At 44.7% G+C, this 17,598-nt stretch overlaps 2 protein-coding genes across 9 annotated transcripts in view; both read left to right on the top strand.

Moving 5' to 3' along the window:
- The window catches only part of eif1axb (eukaryotic translation initiation factor 1A X-linked b), a 41,616-nt gene extending 38,252 nt beyond the window's left edge, over positions 1-3,364 (top strand). The window contains exons 3-7 of the mRNA XM_077509482.1: positions 2,221-2,324; positions 2,443-2,493; positions 2,603-2,684; positions 2,808-2,899; positions 2,996-3,364. Of these exons, the coding sequence (XP_077365608.1) occupies positions 2,221-2,324; positions 2,443-2,493; positions 2,603-2,684; positions 2,808-2,899; positions 2,996-3,001 (335 nt within the window). The 3' untranslated portion in view covers positions 3,002-3,364. The remainder of the gene's footprint in view (positions 1-2,220; positions 2,325-2,442; positions 2,494-2,602; positions 2,685-2,807; positions 2,900-2,995) is intronic.
- Positions 3,365-4,242: 878 nt separating this feature from the next.
- The window catches only part of map7d2b (MAP7 domain containing 2b), a 27,373-nt gene continuing 14,017 nt past the window's right edge, over positions 4,243-17,598 (top strand). The window contains exons 1-15 of one of the 8 annotated variants that reach the window (XM_077508949.1): positions 4,243-4,329; positions 4,736-4,864; positions 6,255-6,301; positions 6,489-6,649; positions 8,657-8,795; positions 10,307-10,396; positions 11,214-11,306; positions 11,445-11,542; positions 11,635-11,708; positions 12,250-12,434; positions 12,575-12,713; positions 13,002-13,182; positions 13,270-13,374; positions 13,474-13,537; positions 14,870-15,017. In XM_077508949.1, the coding sequence (XP_077365075.1) occupies positions 4,295-4,329; positions 4,736-4,864; positions 6,255-6,301; positions 6,489-6,649; positions 8,657-8,795; positions 10,307-10,396; positions 11,214-11,306; positions 11,445-11,542; positions 11,635-11,708; positions 12,250-12,434; positions 12,575-12,713; positions 13,002-13,182; positions 13,270-13,374; positions 13,474-13,537; positions 14,870-15,017 (1,688 nt within the window). In that variant the 5' untranslated portion in view covers positions 4,243-4,294. Of the gene's footprint in view, positions 4,865-6,217; positions 6,302-6,488; positions 6,650-8,656; positions 8,796-10,306; positions 10,397-11,213; positions 11,307-11,444; positions 11,543-11,634; positions 11,709-12,249; positions 12,435-12,574; positions 12,714-13,001; positions 13,183-13,269; positions 13,375-13,473; positions 13,538-14,869; positions 15,018-17,598 lie in introns of all 8 variants that reach the window. The other 7 variants (XM_077508948.1, XM_077508952.1, XM_077508946.1 and 4 more) reach the window with 7 other exon arrangements.

The raw sequence follows: 17,598 nt of genomic DNA on the forward strand, positions 1-17,598 counted from the left end.
CTTAGAATGAGTTGACATTTTTTGTACAAAATACCGTATGTGGGGTATTTTTTTTTCACGCCTGAAGGGCTAGGTGGCGCTGCATATATAACTGAATTTTGTCATAGAGATACCTTCAGGCTTTGACTATAAACATACATGTCAAGTTTGGGATTTTTTGGAGCATGTAACGGGGAGTTATTAAGCATATCCTTTTTCAGTGCGAAACACAAAATTTGATGCCCCGCCCTCATCATATAGTATTTCCAAAAGTCAAGATTTTTCTGCCTGTAGTTGGCTCAGATCTTGACATGGTCCAGGTCAAGTCTAAAGTCAGTCGGATGAAATGTGTAGGAGAAGTGGGCAAAAGTATGCCCCCTGAAAATGTGCAAAAATCGTCAAAAATGGGACATTCAAAAATTCATAGCTCACTTCCTGTTCATTTTAGCACATGGGTCCAAGAGACTTTTTTGTAGGTCTTGGACTCCCTCATACACCTAAAAATTTTCGTAGATCTTGCTTAAACGTACAATCGGGGCTGCTTCGTTAAAGATTTCTAGGGGGCGCTATTGAGTCATTTTTGTAAAAATAGGACAATACATGATAAAATATTGCTCATTTTGCCAGGCCAGATGTGTGTGCCAAGTTTCATGAGTTTCTGCGCATGTTTAGACCATCAAAACTAGCGTTGTTTTCTTGGCGAACAGTGCTTAGCCACGCCCACAGCGATTCGCGAAAACTCACAAACTTCGTGTTGTGACATCATGAAGGCCGAAACCCCCATCTGAGCAAATATGAGGTTGGTCCAGTTAACGTGTTTGGAGAAAAATGTACAAGAAAATTCGTAAGAAAAAAAATTGCCACTAGGTGGCGCTATCAGTTAGATGAAATATAAGTTCGTAGATGTCTTTAGGGCTGGACTCTCATCAAATGTGTGAAATTTTGAGAAGATAGGATCATCTCGGTCAAGTTCATGCAGCTTTTATTGTCACGAAAAATCTTCAGACTTTGCGTCACCGTAGCGGCCACGCCCTTTGGCGAAAAGTTACAATATTCGGTGTGGGGCATCATCAACATCTTAAGGCTTTTCTGACCAATTTTCAACTGGATCCCTTCAACGAGCTCAGCACAGTAGCTAAAAACATAAAGTATGACATTTATTGTAACCACTAGGTGGCGCTATATGTATAACTGAATTTTTTCATATAGGTGTTTTCAGGCCGTGACTATTACGTTGCCTGAGAAGTTTGAGATTTTTTGGAGCTTGTACATGGGAGTTATTCAGCATTTGCTCTTTCTGGACAAATGAAATTTTAAAGGCAATATTTGATGCCCCGCCCCCGTCATATAGTATTTCGAAAACGCAAGATTTTTTGCCTAGTTTTTCTCTTAAGTCTTGAGATGATAAATGCCAAGTTTAAAGTCAATGGGATGAAAAATGTTTGCATAGGGGGAAAAAGCATGACCACAGTGAATGTGCCAAAATAGGCCAAAATTGGACATTAAAAAATTCATAGCTCACTTCCTGTACATTTTAGGAAATGGCTTCCACTGACTTTTTTGTGCGTCTCGTAGTGCTACACGTGCCTGCCAATTTTCGTAGCTCTAGCTCAAACGGGCCGGGATTGGTTTTTATTTTTCTACGCTAGGTGGCGCTATAGAGTCGCGTTGTTATGACAACTACATAATAACAAATTTTTCGCCGGGCCCGAAGAGACTGCAAAGTTTGGTGAGTTTTCGTAAATATTTAGGCCCTCAAAAATGCGATCGTTTACGGAGAAGAAGAAGAAGAAGAATAATAATAATTCTTACAAAAACAAGAGGGACCTCGCAGCGGTCGCTGCTCGGGCCCTAATAATAATAATCCGATCGAAAAACAATAGGGACCTCGCAGCGGTAGCTGCTCGGGCCCTAATAATAATAATAATAATAATAATAATAATAATAATAATTTTTACAAAAACAATAGGGACCTCGCAGCGGTCGCTGCTCGGGCCCTAATAATAATTTTTACAAAAACAATAGGGACCTCGCAGCGGTCGCTGCTCGGGCCCTAATAAGCCATGAACTTTAGTCCTTTTTTTTTTTTTTTTCCTGCTTAATCTGTTTATGGAAATTTTCATGTTCAGAAAATTCCACAAAGATGGCAGCCATATGTCACATTAATAAATCTGTTTTTTTTTTGTTTTTTTTTGTTTTTTAACTTTTTCTGCATGTCCCCTCCCCCCGCGTGTCGTCCAGAATACGCGCAGGTGATAAAAATGTTGGGGAACGGCCGTCTGGAGGCCATGTGCTTCGACGGCACCAAGCGGCTCTGCCACATCCGAGGAAAGCTCCGGAAAAAGGTACACACACGCACATGCACGAGGCAGGTGTAAACGCTGAGTCCGCGTCCTTGCGTGACCCCACTTGCTGCTCACGGGTCATTGAGTTCGTCACGTGACGCGCGCTGCGCTCTTCCAGGTGTGGATCAACACATCGGACATCATCCTGGTGGGCCTGAGAGAATATCAGGTGACGGCCGCCATTATTTTTTTATTTTTTATTTTTTATTTTTTATTTTTAAATGCGCCCGCCGGAGCCCCTCCCTCGATTTGACGGCCGCTTTTGTGCTTGCTTGCAGGACAACAAGGCCGACGTCATCCTCAAGTACAACGCGGACGAGGCGCGCAGTCTGAAAGCATACGGCGAGCTGCCCGAGCACGGTCAGATCATAAATAGAATATCATCAAAATAAACAATGAAAACCAAAATCTTGTTTACAAGTCATTGGTTTTCATTGTCATTTTATATACCTGATTAATTTTTCTTTTTGTTTGTCTTTCTAGCCAAAATCAACGAAACGGACACCTTTGGTCCCGGAGATGACGACGAGATCCAGTTTGACGACATTGGCGATGACGATGAAGATATTGATGACGTAAGTGCGCTTTTGGTTGTTGTTTTTTTCTTCTTCTTCTTTTGGCCTCCAAGATGTCACCTCAACTTTGCTCTTTTTTTTTTTTTTCTTTTGCAGATCTAAAGACTTCCACATGCACACATACATTACACGCGTTTATCCAACGGGGGATATTTTGAGCCGCCTATTCAAAAAACTTGTTTTATAGAATGCCCTGTAGAAATCGTCAGTCTGTTTCCATTTCCATCATGTAGACGTGTTTGTTGAATGTTGACACAATGGAGAAAAAAAAATTGTTTTTTTTGTTTCCACTTCAACATTTTTCTTCTTCTTGGTTTCCTCCTGCGTTTCTTCGGAGGAGCGTGTGACTGCGAAAACGTTTAAATCCTTTAAAAAAAAAAAGTGTATTTATATTAATTTCACGTCTGTTGGAATTGAAGAAGAATTTCAGAATCTTTGGATTCACCAATAAACACATAAACCATTTTTTTTTGCCCTCCCCCATTTTATTTTGTCTTCCTTCCATATGCATGACGGCTTCACTCACTTCATATTTACTGTGACTTCTTTGTATGCAACAGCGCATGAAGGTAACATCATCTACAATTAACACTGTACATCAATATAAGAACATTTAAAAATGACTTGATAACATTAAAATATATAGCATATACAAAAGTTGCACCTAAATGTTCCTTTAGCTAAATTACTTGCGTTCGTATAAGGTAAATTAAAACCTCCTTGCGCTGTTGTAGACATTCCGACAACCTCAAACAAAAACTTCCATGACTGACATGTCTTTACCCCGGCCAGAGGATTGCTGCTGTTGGCTCTGTTCGGTTCTCACACACCAGGACAACCTCACTCAATCTCACTTTATCTGTAAAAAAAAAAAAAAAAAAGAAGTGATTTATGGACTACGTGTACGTTGTTTTTTTTCCCCCCTCCTTTACCCTGCTTGGCAAGTTGGACTGCGCCCCCTTCAGGATCAGAGTGGACTGCACTTCCGTTTTGGAGGCAGTAGCAAGCAGCGACTTTGTGCAGTAACTGAAGACTAAAATGGTCCATATGTGACGGCTAGGTGTCTAATAAAACATCTGAACTCCAATCAGCTCAGAATTTTGTTTTTTTAAATCACGAAAAAGACATTTTTCAGGTATATAAATGTCCTATTTCATTTTCAAGACAGGCAATTTGCCGAGTCACCTATGAAGTGGTAAAATATGTTTTGCCACAGTAATTTATTCCAAACTGGAGACGTTATTTTTCACGGCAAAATAGAACATCTCACAGTAAGACATGGGAACAAGCATTTTGGCGGTCAGGGCACGCGAGTCCGTACGTAGACGTGACGTCATCGCGTACAAGCCCCATCTAGCCGACGTGGTGACGTCACAATGCCGCCAGGGGTTTTGCATGCTGACGCCGGCACGTGTGCCAAATGAGAACACGTGAGGAACAAACGTGTCGAATTCGAAGCGTATCACTTGGACATTTTATTACGGTTGTTATCGTTTTGTGATTATTATCCAACGTTCAAGTCTATATTTGGTTGCTAGGTGTTTCTACTAGGTCGTTAGGTGACTGGACGAGTGACGTACGTTGAATGAATATGCAAATGAGGCCCGTGGTGACGCGCTAACTTAACACTAGTAATAATAATAGCCCACATTGAGGTGGAGTGAAACTATGACAAAAATGTGGCACTCCTTGTTTTGTTTTTTTAACATGTGAGTATCAATAGTGTCGTTAGCACTGATTGCTAAGCTAAATTACAGACAGCTGATGAGTGATGGGAAACGGACCGGAAGTCCTCCCTCCCTCCTCCATCCATCTATCCCTCTCTCCTCTTCCTAGCATCCCTCTCTCCTCCTCCCTCTTCCATCCTGAGTCATCTGAGTGCTTCCGAATTGTTGTTGGACTAGGATCTGGCTCAGCTCATCATCATGACCGAAGTGGTACCGACTCATCCTGCTGCTTTGACAGGTCACTTCTTCTATTTCTTCCTTTCAGAGCCATTTCAAATGCACAAGAAGTTATGGGAATCTGATTGAGCATTTCTTCCCTGTCCTGCACAAGGTCCGCCCATGGTGCACTGTTAAAATGACTGTATCTAACCATAGCCATGTTTTTTTTCCCCACTACTACTGCGACTTTTGACATACTAGTACATGGATGTTATGCTAATGCTCAAATGACTTTCAGGCATTTATTCTATATTCCTGACATGCACATACTAGTACGGCTACTCCCATTGCAAGACTGTGCTTTTTGACAACTGTATGCAGGTTTGCCTCACTAGTAACTTGTAGTCCCACTATTATGCCAAAGTCGCACTAGTATGCCGAAGAGTCATAGAGTAGTGGGGAAATATCAGTAGTAAACACCCATGTAGTGAGGACAAAGAGTGTACTAGTACATGGACCTTAAGATATACATCAAAGAAATGGTGAAATAAACCACCACCATACCATAAATGGATATTGCCATTTCTGGAGAAACTGTAGGCTATATGAATGTTGAATTAAATAATATAATATTTAGAGTAAAATATGTTTAAAAAAACGATTTGGGGCTTTTATTTAGATAGTTTTGGGAATTGGATTGAGCTGGATAGTTTGAGGTTGGAATATTTTGATTCACTCATAAAATAATGTGGAAACTGGAGGTGTGAATATATAATTTCAGGCTTTTATTTTAATCATTTTGGGCATTGTAATGAGCTAAGCAGATTGAAGTTGGAATGGTTTTTTAATTGGTAAAACCGTGCAAATTGGAGCTCAGTATTTAAAAAAAAATGGAATTTTGGGCATCAAATTTCTGATCCTCAGGCTTTTATTTTGAAAATGTGATAATGTGATGGCTTGAATTAGCTGTACATGCCGAAGTTGGTGTAAACGGGTGAAGAAATATTGAATGAGGAAGAAATCTTGTGGAATATGTCTTAACATGGGAATTTGATTGTGAAAGATGTGCAATTTTTATGACAGAAACCATTAATATAACATAGCAGCTGACAACTGTGCAACCGTGTACAATAATCTGGAGCAGTTCACATGAATCAATATGCGTCGAACAACACGACAAAGACATGTCAAGAAAATACGTCATCATCAGAAGTCCATCATCCATGCTTTCATGGGACCTCTCAGGCTCTATGTTGATTAATTAATTGCATGTTTCACATGTGTGCGTGAACTCTGGCGGTGTGGGTCCGCAGTAACGAAGGCTCGGGTCACGTTTTCCTCTCCAGAGCTTATGTTCTATATTTACATCTGTGCCTCCCCTTCCAGCACAGTGAATCATGTTGTCCACCACAAAAAAAAAAAAATATTACAGCTCTGCCCCCACCTCCTGCGTCCCCGCTGACCAATAGGAAGGCATCTCCTTGTCGCTCACCATCCAGCCACAGGAGCCCCACAGGTCAGTTTTGACCATTTTGAAGTCCAGTCCGTTGTTTGTCCACATATACCCTGACATTGCCCCGCGACCAATCCACTGTTTGTCTATACTATACGTGCTCTCATGTTGCAAATATTACATAACAATACGTTGCAATATATTGAGGAGTGCGGTTTGTGCGTGTGCGCATGTTGGCGTGGGCGCGCAGAGCTGTCGGAGGCACTGCGGGACAAAGATCGGCGCGCTCAACAGCAGCTGGAGCGCAGCGGGCAGCAGCGCGAGCGCAAGATGGCGGCGCAGAAGCGCAAGGAGCAACAGCGCCGCCTAGCGGCCGAGGAGAAGAGGCGGCGGCAGCAAGAGGCCGAGAAGGTCAGAGGTCACTTTTGATCTTCGTACTTGACAGCATTGACTGATATGATGGTCAACAAAATCCATGCTTGCATCATCATTTGAAGAGATATGACCTCCTCACATGTAAACCCGGGCACGTCTTGCATCAACCACGACGACACACTAGTTGAGAGGAGGGGAAGGACAAAACCAAATGAGTTTCGAAACAGCCGGGTGGCGTGCGATGGGTTAACGAGCGCTTGAGGCCATCTGGTCCTCAGGGAGCTCTTTTGTTGATTTAGCGCATTGCTTGGTGAGCTTGCATCCGCCACCGGCCCCTCCCACTCCCTCCCCCCGTTGTTTATGTTTATGACATCATGATTGGTGCCCATGGCGAACAATGACATCAGCGTCGACGTATCGTGTTTACGGGAATTTGACGCCCATTTGATGTTTTGATCTGCACCTTTTTTTTTTTTTTTGATAAAGGAAGACAACAATAGTAACATCTGTTTTTAGATAAAAACAGCTTTTTTCTATTGTCTATTTTATTTTTAAACAAAATCTAGACTATTTGGTACATTTAGAAGCATATACCATGTTAGAGTGGTATGAAGGAAGGGAGAAAGAAACAAAGAAAGGGATAAAGGAAGGAAGGAAGAGAAAGAGGATGAAATAAGGAAGAAAGGAAGGGAGAAAGTGATAAAAGAAAGAAAAAGGATGGAATGAGGGGAGGAAGGAAGAAAAAGAGAGGAACAAAGAAGGATGGAAGGAAGAAAAAGAGAGGAAGAAAGAAAGAAAGAAAAAGGAAGGAGGGGAGGAAGGAAGAAAAAGAGGGAGAAGGAAGGAAAGAAGAAAAATAGATAAAGATAAGAAAGATGGATGGAAGGAAGGGATAAAAGAGAAAAAGGAAGGAAGTAAGCGATAAAAAAGATAAATGGAGGGAATGAAGGAAGGAAAGAAAGAAGGGAAAAAAATACGGAAGAAAAAGGGAGGAAGAAAGAAAGGAAAGATAGATGAAGGAAGGAAGAGAGAAAAGAGGAAGAAAGAGGAAAGAAAAATGTGAGGGAAAAAGGGAAGGAAGGAAGGGGGAAAAGAGGAAGAAAGATAAAAGATGGATGGAAGGAAGAAAGGGAGAAAAGAGAAAAAAGGAAGGATGTAATTAAGGAAGGGAGAAAAAGAGAGGAAGAAAGAAAGGAAAGAAGGATGGAAGGAAGGAACAAAGGGAGAAAAGAAAGAAAGATGAAAGAAAACAGAGGAAGAAAAAGGATGGAAGGATATAGATGTGCTACTCATGTTGTCCTTGGGGGCTAACTAGTACCTTCTGGCACTGTTTTTTTTTTTTTTTTTTTTTTTTTTTTTTAGGACAATGTAAATGAATCAACATGGCAAAAAGGCATCCTTGTAAATACGCCAACGTTAGCACTGTTACTCCTGCTTTTTTTCCTCTGCTCACCCCTCCCCTCTCTGCTCAGTCAAGATGGAGAAAACCAAAAAATTAAAAGCATCTTGCCTCGAGTAACTTCAAAGGGGGCGGCTCGTCTCGTGATCTTTGCAAGTAGACAATCAGATTGCAGCGGGGGTTACCAGCTTCCTCAAAAAGGAAAAATTACAAGTTATTGAAATCTTGACTTTTTAAAACGTTAAAACTGTAAAACTGCTAATGGACCCATGAGGACGTTACATTGTCGGAGAACATTACTCCGTGAAAATGTTGCATATGTGGATGTCACATGACTGAAGATGCTTCCACTCAAGGGAGGAAGGTAAGGTGATGGGAGGGGGCAGAGCCGGGGGGATGGGGGGAGGGGCAAAAAAGAGAGAGGAAGTGAGCGAGGCGTGCCGCTCGCTCACTCGCTCGCTCTGGTGTCAAAGCATCGAGTTTGACGCCAAGGCAGCGCGGCGGTGAAAAGTGGGCGAGGCGGCTGCTCGGATGCGGTTGCCATGGCGCAGCTGTCACCCTGCGCATCGCCGGGCCTGCGTCGCCGTAGCGACGGATCCGTCAGGGAGTGTCTCTTCTTCCCCGTGTCGGAACGCAACGAGCAGGAGCGGCTGGAGGCCCTGGTGCGGCGGAGAGCCGGGTGCGGCAGCGGGCAGCGCAGAGGAGGAGGCGGAGAAGGAGGGGAGCAGCTGGACAACCGGCCCAAGCGGTGGACGTGGGGCGGGCCGCCGGATGGAGCGGAGGGTGAGTGACACTGCCCGCCGGTTGGAGGTCAGCAAGGAGACAAAAGATGGAGGAGGAGGAGGAGGAAAGGGTGTGGAGGCTGCGACGCAGGAGCTGCTTTGTCTCCTTCTCCTCCTCCTCCTCCTTTTTTTTCGCCTTGGAAATATGCCACAGGTGCGCGTTGCATGTAACCTTGAACGCAACCTCGTCATGTCAACATTTTCCTTCGTGTTACTTACCACAAAACAAACATCCGTGTCACATGACGCTCTCGTCAATAATTGATTGGTCCTGGCGCTGACCTGCCATTGGACCCACCCAGCCGGCCCCGGCTCACTGCAGCACAGGCTCGCTCTGCCGCCATTACATGCGCTTTTTTTTGGCTGCTGGGATGGTTGCAAACTGCTGTGTTGCGTTCGACGCTCCTCACGCAAACATCCAACCACCTCCTCGCCTTTTTTGCCCCGCCTCCCACATTCCAAAAACATTCCATGTGACGTTCAATCAAGACTCCAAATCGTCTTTCGGTGCGAATGTGACTGGTCCTGAACATGCCACAATATGTCCTTGGCTTCTGATTTCAAATTGATAAGGCCATTATAACGATAGCGGCCGTCAGATCTGGAAAAAGGCCATAGACGTGTAAAGATGATGTCATCATTGTTGAGATGTGTCATCCGATGCTGCATTTTAGGAAGGTGGGAAGTCGGACTTTTCCCATCTTCATACCAGGAAGTATGCAAAACCCGAAGTGTAAAGTCGGGAAAAAAAAAAAAAAAGGATCCACCTTTACCGACCGGTTTAAATCTGACATCACTCGACGACAACAAATTCCGCAGAGGCAAAAACTGTGAATGGAAAAACATCATTGACACACTATATGTACAGTATTATAACATTAATTTAGTTTTTTGAAAAAAATAACTTAACAACAACCAACAATCTATTGGAATCAGCCGTATTTGTTGTTTACATTTGCCGCAAAAAGCTTTGAGGTCGGAATTGGGAGAATCCACGTGGGATGTAGCCGACTTTCCCACCTTCCTCGAATGCAGCATGAGCACACTGTCAGTGTTTGGCCGCCATTTTGAACGTGGCTGTGAGGAATTGGACAAGGAGACTTGGACATATTATTTACTACATTTGAACCTTTTTTTATGCCCGATCGACAAATTACCTGACCCATGTGGCCTTTGGGCACAAAAGTCTTCACACCCCTGCTTCAGGATGTTAAGTACGAAGTCATCAAGAAATGTTTAGTTCAGTTTTTAGTTCAGGCAACACGGTGGAGTAGTGTTCAGCTCACCTACCTCACAGAGCCGATGTTTCTCAGGCCTTCCCGTCTGCACTTCACCCTTGACCCCCATGAAGAGTGCTTCAAAATGGATTTATGTTTGTTTGTCTTGCTGGCATTGTTTTTACCTTCATGTTGGATTTTTCATTCTACCCAGTTTTCCTGAACGCATCATCAGGTTTATTTTTCCGTAACGTTTTTTTGCTCTTGTCCGCTCTGCTTCCAACCTGTCGGCCAGGTAACACTAAGACCTCGCCCTGCCACGCCGTTGGCTGCGTTCAGGCCAATCAGCTCCCCGCTGCTTCCAGCGCCCAACAATCCCGTAACGGTACAGGTCATGTGACTCTGTGTGTCCCGCCCCTTCGCAGCTGGCTCGTTACTCGCCTGCTTTGCATGCCGTCAACGTGTTTGCGGCGTGTTGTCTGTCGTCTTGTTTTTGGAGTTGTTTGTGCTCACGTGTGATGTTCACGTGCGTTTTCAGCATAACCTAACCCGCCTTCATGTATGTATGTTGTGGTGACGTTCCCCCCCCCCCCCAAAGGGCCGCGTCTCTTCTTGTCCTGCTGGTGTTGACTGCCGCACGCACATTCAATATTGACATTTATCAGTTATGGGATATCGCAACCATGACAGTATGGAGCAGAAGCGTATCGACCCGAGAGCAAATAGAGATTGTTTAAAAGACATTCTATCCAGCTAAGATGGCCAACGAAACGGTTTGGTTGTTTGAATTGATTCCCAAGCAAGTCAGGAAATATGTAAAGACTGAAGATAAGTGCTTCTCAAATATGTGTTTTATTCCTAAAGAGTTGATTTCTTATATTGTAAGCCGTGTGATAAAATATAGTCCTCAAATAACAGCATTATTATTTAGTCTGCTGTAGCATTACGCACATTTAATTTGGCGATTCTTTCGCTTACCCCTAGAGGGCGCCCTTTGCCCTTTGTTCGCATTGATTCGCCTTCATTCGAGTCAGGTTAGCCTGCAATGATGTCGCATCGTTCATTTTGCGATGAAACAGGTTAATCATCACCATGATAATGTCACGTGGTGACATCACTCTGTGGTCCGTCTGTGAATTTTTGGGGTGTCGGCTTTCTCTGAGCTCTGACTGACTTCCATCGGCGACATTTCCTCTTGTCAGTTTGTGAATTCCTGGCTCCGCCCACCCTATCGGATCTACCAATGAGCAAGCAGCTGTCCAACTCATCCGCTGCCGTCCACGCCACGGAGACAGGTGACACGCAAACTTACGTCTTTTTTTTTTTTTTTTTTTAAATTAACGGACTCATCGAACTCCTTCCCGTGAGCATCTGGAACAATATTTCATGCGCGTGTTTGTGATATTGTGTTCTTGTGTGTCACTTGGCCGAAGCAGCTTCTTCCAACAAGCACAGACCTCACAGAAGTTCCTCCAACCGCAGAAGCATCGCCACATTCCCCGAGGAGTCGTCTCGAGCCAAAACGCCCACGGTCAGCATGCGCGCGCACACATCAACAAACACACGCACACGCAGTGAGTTTACTCACGACTGAATATACACTACATGCATCATTTTGTGCAGGGAGAGGTTCCCGCTGTACCTGTTCGCAGTTCGTCCTTCAGAGCCAACAGTAAAGGTCCTGCGACGCCAAAAAGGTACACACACGCGCACGTGGAAAATAACAATCAGTACTTTTTGGATTAGGCCAAAGCATTAGTTTTTAGGGGTGTCAAAATTAGTGCATTCATTTTGAGTCCATTTGAAGTCACTAATTTTTTTATAACGCATGATTAATGCCCGCCCCTTACCTGGAAAAAGCCTCTACTGGGGGAATCAAAATTTAGCAGTAATAAATGTAATAGTAATGCACATATTTGTGTAAAAGCTGTAGCCATATTTCTATGAGCTTAACATTTTTCCCACTTTCATGTTAACAAGAGTTTGACAACTTAGAAAAAAAATATAAAAAAGTATGTAAAAATATAAAAAAAAGATTTTGTTGTACATTTTCTTGTGCATTTAGACGGGATATAAAATGTGCAATTCATCGCGAGTTAACTGTTGAAGTCATGCGATTAATTCCGATTAAAAATTTTATATTAGACTGGTTCAAATGGAAACATCTCCAGGTGAGTTTCCGAGAGAAATAAAATAGAATCTAATTGGTCCGCTGACATCGAACGTTTTTGTTGGCAGGATGCGAGCGAGCCGAAGTCGGGCTCAGTCGCCCTGCTCGCCGGGCCAGTACCCCGCTTCGCCTCTCCGGCAGAGGGCCACCACTCCCGGCGGCGACGACAGGGGCAACCTGGACAGGAAGTCTGCCAAATGTGAAAGCGCCGACAAGAAGATGCCCAAATCTGCCAGCAGAGAATTGTGCGCAGGTGACCAAGTCATTTTCCTGGGTCCAAAAAAATGACATGGAAGTTTTTGTTTTACTGGAGGTCGCTTCAGGTTTTTTTGCACCCCGCGAGGTCATGTGACGTGGCGGTGAACCGCCGTATTCTTCCCTCCATACGCTCAGAGTCCCCGGGAACGCCCACGGGCCGCAGCGTGGGCGGCACCATGGACGCGGAGGAGGCGTCGCGACTGCTGGCCGAGCGGCGCCGCCTGGCTCGGATCCAGAAGGAGCAGGAGGAGCGGCAGCGGCAGGAGGAGGAGCTGTGAGCAAACGTCGAGTCCCGTCCAGCTTGGAACGTTTTGGTCGTTCCGTTTCAGTTAATAATGAGAGTATATTTTATTTAAATAATCTATTTTAATATTAAAACTATACACACACAAACTACAAATTTCATAGGAATTATTAATTTGTCATTTTAAAAAATATATCTTTTTTTTTTTTTTTTTTTTTTTAATTATTATTTGTGTTTTTTTTGCCTGATCTATGAATGACGTGCGAATGTCAAAGAAGCTGATTGCAGCGTTATCTTACCGCCGCCTCGTTGCCGCAGGCTGCGAGCCGAGGAGGAGCGCAGGAGGCAGCGGGAGGCCCGCGAGCTGCAGGAGAAAGCGGCGCAGCAGGCGGAGGAGGAGCGAGCCCGGCGCGAGGAGGAGCGGAAGAGCAGAGAGGAGGAGGAACGCCGGCAGAAGGAGCAGCGATGGAAGAACATGCAGGAGCAGCTGGACAAAGAGGTCCGCTCTCGTCTTCGTTCCGTTTGTCGTGATTGTTTCGACGAGCATCTGTGACTTTTTTTTTTTTTTTTTTTGGCTGCTCCTCAGCGGGAGGAGGCCTTCCAGCGAGCCCACAGAGAAGCCGAGAGGAAGAGGAGGGAGCGGGAGCAGCTTCACATCCAGGAGGAGCAGGAGAGGCAGCAGAGGAAGAAGGTGCGGGGAGGAAGACGCAAGCGTCTCTCTCTCTCTCATCAATCTTCTCCTTCTTCTTGTCACTCTTCCTCCACCGTCATCTGTCTGCTCTTTTTGTAGAGAATTGAAGAAATCATGAAAAGGACACGCAAAAGCGACGTGGAGGCTCCACCCGGTGCCGCAGGTACCTCCTCCATCTTCATAGTAGGACAAATGATTCTAAGACTAAAGCGTGGTGGAGAAAATATTGATATATTTTAGGTTATCAAATAAAATTCTGGAGGAGCTTAAATTGTTAATTTGACAAATTGTAAACTACATACATAAACAACAAACTGGAGATTTAAAAAAAAAACATTAAAAAATTAAAATGTAAAAGTAAAAAAAAAAAAATTAAAATGAATAAAACATGCCAGGGATTTTAGATCAAAACTAAGAAATACTGAAAACAATTCTGGGTTTTAACAGCATCTTATTAGATTTTTTTTTTTTAACTGAGAGGAATAAGATCAGGCAATCCAGTTTACATTTTATAAAAAATAAATTATATATCAATTAAAATAAGGGGAAAAGAAAAAAAAACATTAAAGCGATACTTATTTAGCCATTTTTCGCAGTCAAACATTAATATTTCGCCTATGATAAATTTGATATTTTCATTATTTTTCATGTACAATTAGTACCTTTAAAAACACTTTTTGCAACTTGCTGTCGACTGAAAATGACATCACAAGGGCTCAGGTAACCATTCACAGCTCAGCTTGTGAATGTCACATGACCAAAACTAGAAAACGGGTGAGCTGTGATTGGTTACCTGAGCCCTTGTGATGTCAATTCAGTCAACAGCAAGTTGCAAAATGTATTGTACGTGAAAAATAATTAAAGTATCAAATTAATTATAGACAAAATATTAACTTTTTATTGCTATAATGGGCTAAATACGTGAAGTATCTCTTTAAGCCATCACTGATTAGGTCGCACATCTGCCTCACAGTTGTGACTCAGCAGCCTCAAACAGGCGAGGAAACAGCGCCCTCCATTGGACTACATCAGCACTGCTGCGAAATTATGCAAATAGGAGTTCAATTTCTTAAAAAAAAAAAAAAAAAAAAATCACTGTAAAAAATTCTACATTTAATTCAAACTAGGATGGCACAAAAATACCGTAATAGGTCAACTCATTTTCTTTTATTCTTTTTTTTTTTTTTGTCCCCACTCACGTAAACATGGTCTCCAACAAACCCACGCTGCCTGCGCTTTTTTTGTTTGTTTAACTTTTAATTCATCCAATGCAAAGCCAGTTAAGTTGCGTCATCCAAGGTCATGTGACGCCAACACTGGCTCAATAGTTAGCTAGTAAAAATAAAAAGTAAAAAAATCAGCGTTGCAAATTCAAATTTAAACTCCAATTCCAAACCGCCCGTTCAAAGTTCAAAGAGATTGCACTTTCCAGACGAACCATTTGCATGATCTTAGAAGTGGACCATGATGAAATCCAACTTGCGTGTTTTGTAAGGGTGCGACGTGAGGTCCGAGATGGCGCCGCTGGTCCTGGAGCGGGACGACCCCGCTCCCACCGAGGCACCCGCCATCCTGCTCGGGCCGCTTGAGAACAAAAGCTGCGTGGACGAGCTGTCGGACGGCGTCCAGTCCATGGACGTCAGGTGAGAGGCGGCTCCAACGGCTCTTCGTGCACGTCCCTTCAGAGTTAATTACAGTGTTCCCTCGTTTATCGCGGGTTCGTCTTTCGTGGCCTCGCTGTTTCGTGGATTTTTTTTTTTTTTTTTTACATGCTTTTTTGGATTGTTTATTTTTTTTTAATCTTTGCGCAGCCGTATCTTTCGAACCCGATGTCCGACCAGGGAAATACGACGACGAGACCTTTCCAACGGTGTCTGTCCCGTCGCTGCACGACATTGCATTACGCAGATAGAAAATGTATATACTGTGCTGTAAAGTAAATTTAAAAACATGTACTTTAAATGAAAAAAAATGACTGTAAATAAAAAAAACAAACAACATAAATTAGGAATTTAATGGAAAAAAATGAATGTAAATTTAAAAAAAAGCATAAATTATGAGCCGTGAGCCGGTACCTTACCGTGGTGGAGGGGTTTGCGTGTCCCAATGATCCTAGGAGCTATGTTGTCTGGGGCTTTATGCCCCTGGCAGGGTCACCCATGGCAAACAGGTCCGAGGTGAGGGGCCAGACTAAGCACAGCTCAGAAGACGCCTGATGACGAATACAAACTTTGGAGACACGTTTCCCTCGCCCGGACGTGGGTCACCGGGGCCCCCCTCTGGAGGCGGGGCTCGCTGGCGAGCGCCTGGTGGCCGGGCCTGCACACATGGGGCCCGGCCGGGCACAGCCCGAAGAGGCAACGTGGGTCCCCCTTCCCACGGGCTCACCACCGGTGGGAGGGGCCAAAGGGGTCGGGTGCAGTGCAGGCTGGGTGGCAGCCAAGGGAGGAGACCTTGGCGGACCGACCCCCGGCTACAGAAACTGGCTCTTGGGACATGGAATGTCACCTCTCTGGCAGGGAAGGAGCCCGAGCTGGTGTGTGAGGCAGAGAAGTTCCGACTAGATATAGTCGGACTCTCCTCCACGCACGGCTTGGGCTCTGGTACCAGTCCTCTCGAGAGGGGTTGGACTCTCTTCCACTCTGGAGTTGCACACGGTGAGAGGCGCAGAGCAGGTGTGGGCATACTTATTGCCACCCGGCTCGGCGCCTGTACGTTGGGGTTTACCCCGGTGGACGAGAGGGTAGCCTCCCTCCGCCTTCGGGTGGGGGGACGGGTCCTGACTGTTGTTTGTGCATATGCACCAAACAGCAGTTCAGAGTACCAACCCTTTTTGGAGTCCTTGGAGGGTGTGCTGGAGAGTGCCCCCCCTGGGGACTCCCTCGTCTTGCTGGGGGACTGCAACGCTCACGTGGGCAATGACAGTGAGACCTGGAGGGGCGTGATTGGGAGGAACGGCCCCCCCGATAGGTACACCCGAGCGGTGTTCTGTTATTGGACTTCTGTGCTCGTCACGGATTGTCCATAACGAACACCATGTTCGAACATAAGGGTGTCCATATGTGCACTTGGCACCAGGACACCCTAGGCCGCAGTTCGATGATCGACTTTGTAGTCGTGTCATCGGATTTGCGGCCGCATGTTTTGGACACTCGGGTGAAGAGAGGGGCAGAGCTGTCAACTGATCACCACCTGGTGGTGTGTTGGCTCCGTTGGTGGGGGAAGATGCCGGTCCGACCTGGCAGACCCAAATGTATTGTGAGGGTCTGCTGGGAACGTCTGGTGGAATCCCCTGTCAGAAAGAGTTTCAACGACCACCTCCGGCAGAGCTTCTCCCTTGTCCCGGGGGAGGCGGGGGACATTGAGTCCGAATGGGCCATGTTCCGCGCCTCCATTGTTGAGGCGGCCGATCGGAGCTGTAGCCGTAAGGTGGTCGGTGCCTGTCGCGGCAGCAATCCTCGAACCGGCTGGTGGACACCAGCGGTAAGGGATGCCGTCAAGCTGAAGAAGGAGTCCTATCGGGCCTTTTTGGCCTGTGGGACTCCGGAGGCAGCTGACGGGTACCGGCTGGCCAAGCGGAACGCGGCTTCGGCGGTTGCTGAGGCAAAAACTCGGGCATGGGAGGAGTTCGGTGAGGCCATGGAAAACAACTTCCGGACGGCTTCGAGGAAATTCTGGTCCACCATCCGGTAGAGGTGGGAATCTTGGGGCACCTCACGATTCGATTGCGATTACGATTCAGAGGCTACGATTCGATTATAAAACGATTATTGATTTCCCCCCCAGGCAGCAGAAAAAAAACAATGTATTTTGGTGCTTTTAATGTTTCGTACATTAGTTACAAAAATAGTACAAAAGTCCTCTCAGGCCTACATAAACTACTATTTCAGTATCAAGTTAACAGTTCAAAACAGTAAATAAAATACTCAAGTCCTCATTCTGTAACAACAGCTTTTAAGTATATTCAGTCTTCAACAGAATAAAACATAGCACTGAGCAAAAATATATTATTTTTATCCACTCAAAAGTGCACTGAGGTATAAATGAAAGACAATGTGAACTACTACTTCAATACAAATGCCTAAAAAAAAAAAAAGTGCTTTCCTGCTTTTTAAGTTGTGTAAAGATGAACATGTAAACATTAAAGTTTCTCAGAGGTACAAAAAAAAAAAAAAAAAAAACCTCAAGTGCTTTTCTGCTTTTTAACTTGTGTAAACATGAACG

This window comes from Festucalex cinctus, chromosome 20 (genome assembly GCF_051991245.1).
Source record: "Festucalex cinctus isolate MCC-2025b chromosome 20, RoL_Fcin_1.0, whole genome shotgun sequence".
NCBI classification, from domain to species: Eukaryota; Metazoa; Chordata; class Actinopteri; order Syngnathiformes; family Syngnathidae; genus Festucalex; species Festucalex cinctus.